This window comes from Saccostrea cucullata, unplaced genomic scaffold (genome assembly GCF_032062105.1).
Source record: "Saccostrea cucullata isolate Sc308-1 unplaced genomic scaffold, CSIRO_AGI_Scuc_v1 ctg14835, whole genome shotgun sequence".
NCBI classification, from domain to species: Eukaryota; Metazoa; Mollusca; class Bivalvia; order Ostreida; family Ostreidae; genus Saccostrea; species Saccostrea cuccullata.
In genome coordinates, this window is record NW_026918794.1 from 1 (window position 1) to 5,709 (window position 5,709).

The following is a 5,709-nucleotide window of genomic DNA, read 5'->3' on the forward strand; positions in this document are numbered from 1 at the left end:
TTCAAAATTTTTGTTCCCCTTCACCCATAGATGCTTTGTGCCAAATTTGGTTGAAATTGGTTCAGTGGTTGCAGAGAAGAAGCTGAAAATGTTCAAATGTTAACGCACGACAAACGACGAACGACGACGGACGAAAACAGATAGCAATAGGTCACCTGAGTTTACTCAGGTGACCTAAAACAGCAAAGAAATTCTTTTTACACATGAGCAGTAACTTCAGTTACTGAAAAGTCATCAATCCAAATCCACATGATATGAAGAAATTGTGTGTAATGCACACATTTGTTTTACTCAGACAAAGTAGACGGATGATTTTCCTGTATGACACTGGTGACCTGAGCCAGCCTCTTTATGAGGACTCAATAGACGAGTCCCCTGCCATTCTCATACCCTACTACGATGAAGACAGCAATACTGTGTTTCTGTCTGGAAGAGTAAGTCACAAGATTTAGCAGGAGATTAAGTAATAGAAATTAGCAAGCCATGAAGTGACAAAAATTAACAGGAGAATAATTCACAGAAATTAGCAGGAGATTAAGTCATATTTAGTGGATGTTCCAGGCAACATCCATGAAATCAATATACATGTACCTGCTGCCTAAGTATGTCCTATATATATTTTATTAACTTTTCAAAAAGATTTTTAACTATGTTTTTATTCTGGATTTTTCAGGGGAATGGACAGTTATATGCCTATGAAGTTGCAACAGAGGAACCATATTTATTTCCCTTAGCAACAACTAAGTTTACAACTCCAAGCCAAGCATTCGCCTTCCTTCCAAAATACCTGTGTGACGTAAAAAATGTAGAATTTGCCAAAGCTTACAGATTAACCCAGACTACAGTAGAGCCCGTGTCTTTCACTGTTCCCAGAGTGAGGGTGGGTATATTTACTTCAAACAGTAAAAATATATGAGCACCCTAATTTCAAAGACTGGATTTTAGGACTGATTTTGGTACAAAACTGGGTACAATGCCGGAGATTAACTCATACCGTTTTATGGTTGAGTTCGACATTTCCACTCGGTGAGGCAGAATTTCGACGCTGTTTACGGAGATAAATGAAAATAAAGACAAGCAAGCCACATATGGTTGTGTAGATAAATTGTCGTAGATGACATAGGTATAAACAGTTTTACACTGCCTTTCCTCTGAAAATGTGAATGAGCGCAAATTTAAGGGAGGGGGTACTCCGTGTAATTTGGAGTTAGATACCTTTCGTTATTTTTAGTACTATGGGTTAAATTCATTTCCAAAACAAGTGCCTGTGATATGTTGACTTACATCAATAAACATTCAAAGTTTAATAAAATAAAATTTCAGGATTTGTCATACAGCCTTAATCCTTCAAGTAATGTGAGAGATAAACGGCAAAGATTGTGTCTACATAATTGATGTTGATTAGGTTATCAAGGTGTTAAAAATTGATGTATTCCATACAAAAAATGAGTGAAACACTGAAAACAGATCAAAACGGGTGCAAAGATGGCTATTTAGCATTTGATTGGCATATACTTTTGCAAAAATCCCTTTTAGAAATGGATTTTTATCACAATTTCATATTTTTGTGGCACACCTTTTGATCATTACAATTTTTTTCAGTTGGAGTTTTTCCAAGATGACCTTTTCCAGATACTTGAGTGACCTGGGAACCAACAATGACCAGTAAGGAATGGTTGGCAGGGAGCAATCAACAACCCAGATCTATAAGTCTGAAGCCCAAAGACATGACACCATGAGCGGAACTATTGTATAAGTGGAAATTTTAGCGAGACGCAAATTTAGCGATTTGTCCTTAAAAACTTGTATTTTATTTAAGGAATGAATTTAATAGCTACCCATTTTATACGGTATAAACTGGGTTGGGGCAGTTTACGCTTTATAAACCGCGAAGCGTTTTATAAGAAAGCATAAACTGTTCCAACCCAGTTTATACCATATAAAATGGGTAGCTATTCAAATTCACTGCTTATAATTTAATTTTCATTCAATGTAAGAAACCAAAAAAAATTAATCAATAGTTTCTCAGGCACCGCCGCTACAGTTCAAAAACGGCCGCATTGATTATTTTTATTGACATATTGAAAAGGGAAATAACTCAGTTTTCTATTTTTCCACGTTGAAAAAGAAAATCAAGTTATTCCCCTTTTCATAAATGCTAAGATAGACGTTTTTATTAGAAAAACAATTCTACATTTCTTCCAAATTTTCAGCATTTTATTAATTAACTTATAAATAAATGTTTGGAGTAACATTATTTAAAGTTGAATACATATTACAACCAATTTCAGAGAACAAAAATCAAGAATTGGTAGATCTTATGATTTTATTGAACGAATGGCTTACAAAAGGTATTAAACCTACTATAAAAAAAAAAAAAAAAAAAAAAAACCTGCCTGCCGCATTGAATTCTGATTTTTTTGGCCTGAGAAACTATTGATTAATTTTTTTTGGCCTTATACGATATAAAATAATTATTTATTTAATCAAATACATCGTTACAACCAGAATTAAATTATTTTTAGCAATTAATTTTTGTGATTTTTAAGTGCTCACTAAAGAAGCTAGTACAAATAACACCAATATATTTTTAGCGATATTCAATTTTAGCGATCTCAACAGCCTCGCTAATAATGACAAAATTAGATCCTCGCTAAAATTTCATCTTATACGATATTTACTTAAAAAAGAACCATTAATCCCAGAACTTCTTTCGTTACCAGTGGTAAAATTTCTGTGTGTGTGTGTGTGTTTTTTTTTTTGGCAAATTCAATACAAATGTATTAATTGATTTGCAATGATAAATATTTGTGAACCCAATTAACTGCAGAATTTTCTTGATTTATTTTTTTTAAATGAATATTAATTTACAGTACATGTATTATAATAAGAGTGGAGGATTCTATTAAAACATACTGTAGAAGTACTTTTTTCAAATGTGGTATTTATTAATGCTATGTACGCAGTCACAAATTTTCCGCTGAAATCTTTTTTTAAGGTAAATGTAACGCACAGTGACAATCTTGAAAATTCGCGTCAATTTCTACCCGCGGATTAAACAGAAATTGAGATTCCGCGTAATTATGACCCCGTGGAAAAAAGTACGTCTACAGTAATCAGAAATTTCTGGCAAATTTTGGAAAAGTTGTCAACACAATTATCGTAAAAATAACAAAGACACCACAAAGTGGAACACCCCCTTCCAAAATGATTCCAATATAAATTAATATTACTTGTGTTACTTCCATTTAATATGCATGCACTCATTCACCCACCCACCCACAAGTGTTTCACTATATCTACATCTTATATGTGAAGAGATAAAATAGGCGACATTCCTTATGGTATTGCACTGTTCATTGTTTACATGTAACTACAGTTGAACTTCATTGTCTTGAACACAGATATCTCGAATACCATGGATATCCAGGACAATTTGAAGTCCCAAGTACTTATTTTTTAAGTACTTTTCCCAGGCAATGTTGAATTCAAATGCAATATTAGAGTTTTTCCTTGGTCCATTCAAGTTTGAGATAATTAAGTTTGACTGTAAATATATTTAGTCTTTTGTGTCTTTCAGTAGTATTTATTTATTGTATAATTAAATCATTGTTTCTAAGTAACCAACCAACAATAAAATTACATGTGCATCCTGTTTCAGTGAGCTTGGCACCAAAAGAAACACACAAAGTGAAGAAGTTTGACAGCTATAATCCAGAGACCTATAAAACAGATGAACAAAAGAACAGAGGTATGTCACAGTCATTTGGGAATAATTTGGAATGAAATGAAAATATTTTATAATTTTACAGAATTTATGTTGGTTGATACTAGTGAGAACTGTAGCCATCTGCTTGACCTAAAAATCGGACAGATATAAAGCAGTCTGCAACAGATCCATTTCAATATGTGCATTCTCTGCAACGATTTTTTGTCGCTCAGTTCGGATATTTTAATTGTAATTTATCACTTTCCCTAGCTTTAAAATGGTATTTTATAATTAATCATACATTTAACTTCAATTCCTAATAATTTACATACCTGTACGCTAAAAAATGGCTGTTTGTGATTATGGACGTCGAAATGAAAATAATTGTAAATCGATATTACAAAACTATATACAGGACTGTTTCCAACCATTTAAAGGTAAATAAAGTATCAAAATAAGAGTTAAATATGTGATTAATTAAAGGAAACATTACATGTACAAACAGAAAGCTTTAACTACATGAAATAAATATCTTCAAGTAGCGACAAAAAATCGTCGATGTAAATCGGAGGTTTTTACAAAGAGCTAACTCTCTGCTTTACCTGCAAATTTCTCAAGCAAAAGCTACAGTTCTGCAGTTAGGTTATACATACACCGTATGTAAATTGCAATATGTGTCTATGATATAAAATGAAAAATATGTGAAACAAATTTTATGAAAAACTTACGTTTTAGATATGTTGAATGTACATGTATGATACGTACAAGTCCCAGTATGGTTAGCTTTGAATCATATCATGAACATTCTGTAGACGTACTTTTTTATATGTGGGATTAATTTCCGCTATGTACTCAGAATATTTTTTTCGTGGAAATTTGTCACAGTGTACTTAAGATTCCTTAAGGACATAATAATGACAATAAATATTCTGCGTAAATATCTTGGATTGAGTAGAAATTTTGTTTCCGCTGAATTATGACCCCTATTTCATAACAGCATAATTGCTTCAATAAAATATTTTGTTGCCCCCTCACCCTCCCTTCTACACCAGATTGTAGTACAGCTAAATTGTTTTTGTTACTCCTGTAGTTAAGATGTACTTTACAATGAAAACTTTACAGTTACCATGGTTATTTTATACACAGTTGCTGAGTGCTATGACTAACAAGCTGAGTAAACAAGAGGACCCTCTCCCCCAGGATCTGGCTGAGGAGGTGGATGAAGATGAATGGGTAAGATCATGTTCCCCCTCATCCCTTCAAATATATTGATAAGATTGATAAGATATGCAAATTCAATTCTATACATTGCAATAAATTGGCATTTGCAGAGAAACCACATAATTGCTTCCAATGCACTTCCAAAGCAGCAATTTATAATTTAATGAAAATTCTATGATTTTGCTCATGATTATTTTAAAATCTAATATCAAATTTTATGGAATCTGGGGAGTGGGGAGCAATGTTTGTTGACAATGAAAATTTTACTTTGGGGACATAATTTTGTTGGTAACATGTAGATGAACAAGATTCAACGAACTGATACTTGGTAAGGATAACATTCAAAGTCCAAACTTTCATAAACCCCCCAAGTACAATGATGAGTCCATAGTACATGTATGATGTGAATTGTCATACTGGAAATTGTTTGACAACCAGGTGTGATTCTACAAGTAACAAATTATTCAGCATTGCGTTTTAAATGTGTTAAATGCAGTCAGAAATTTCTACACATATCAGACCCAGAATTTTGGGACAAACTATATGAAATGATGACACAGTTAACATCGAACTTAATTTCTATATTATTTTTTCAGGATGATTGATGACTTAAGTGCCATGAAGATATAATGGTGATTAGACTGTGCAATTTTAAAAGAGATTTCTTATAACATGTATTAATCATACATAGTATTCCCACTAATATTTACATTCCATAGAAATCGTTCTACAGTACATTCAAATATTTGTGACCTTCTGGAACGTTTCTTTGTGCCAAA

General features: G+C 32.7%; 1 protein-coding gene across 1 annotated transcript; it reads left to right on the forward strand.

Moving 5' to 3' along the window:
- The first annotated feature begins 276 nt into the window (after positions 1-276).
- LOC134271375 (coronin-A-like) lies at positions 277-1,731 on the forward strand. Its single transcript, XM_062753590.1, has 3 exons — positions 277-434; positions 674-880; positions 1,603-1,731. The coding sequence occupies exons 1-3, from the start codon at positions 309-311 to the stop codon at positions 1,642-1,644; spliced, it is 375 nt and encodes a 124-aa protein (XP_062609574.1). The 5' UTR covers positions 277-308; the 3' UTR covers positions 1,645-1,731.
- Positions 1,732-5,709: the final 3,978 nt, after the last annotated feature.

Coding starts and splice junctions, on each gene's coding strand:
- LOC134271375 (XM_062753590.1), top strand. CDS start 309: ATGATTTTCCTGTATGACACTGGTGACCTGAGCCAGCCTCTTTATGAG. Junction 435..673: donor CTGTGTTTCTGTCTGGAAGA/GTAAGTCACAAG, acceptor TGGATTTTTCAG/GGGAATGGACAGTTATATGC. Junction 881..1,602: donor TCACTGTTCCCAGAGTGAGG/GTGGGTATATTT, acceptor AATTTTTTTCAG/TTGGAGTTTTTCCAAGATGA.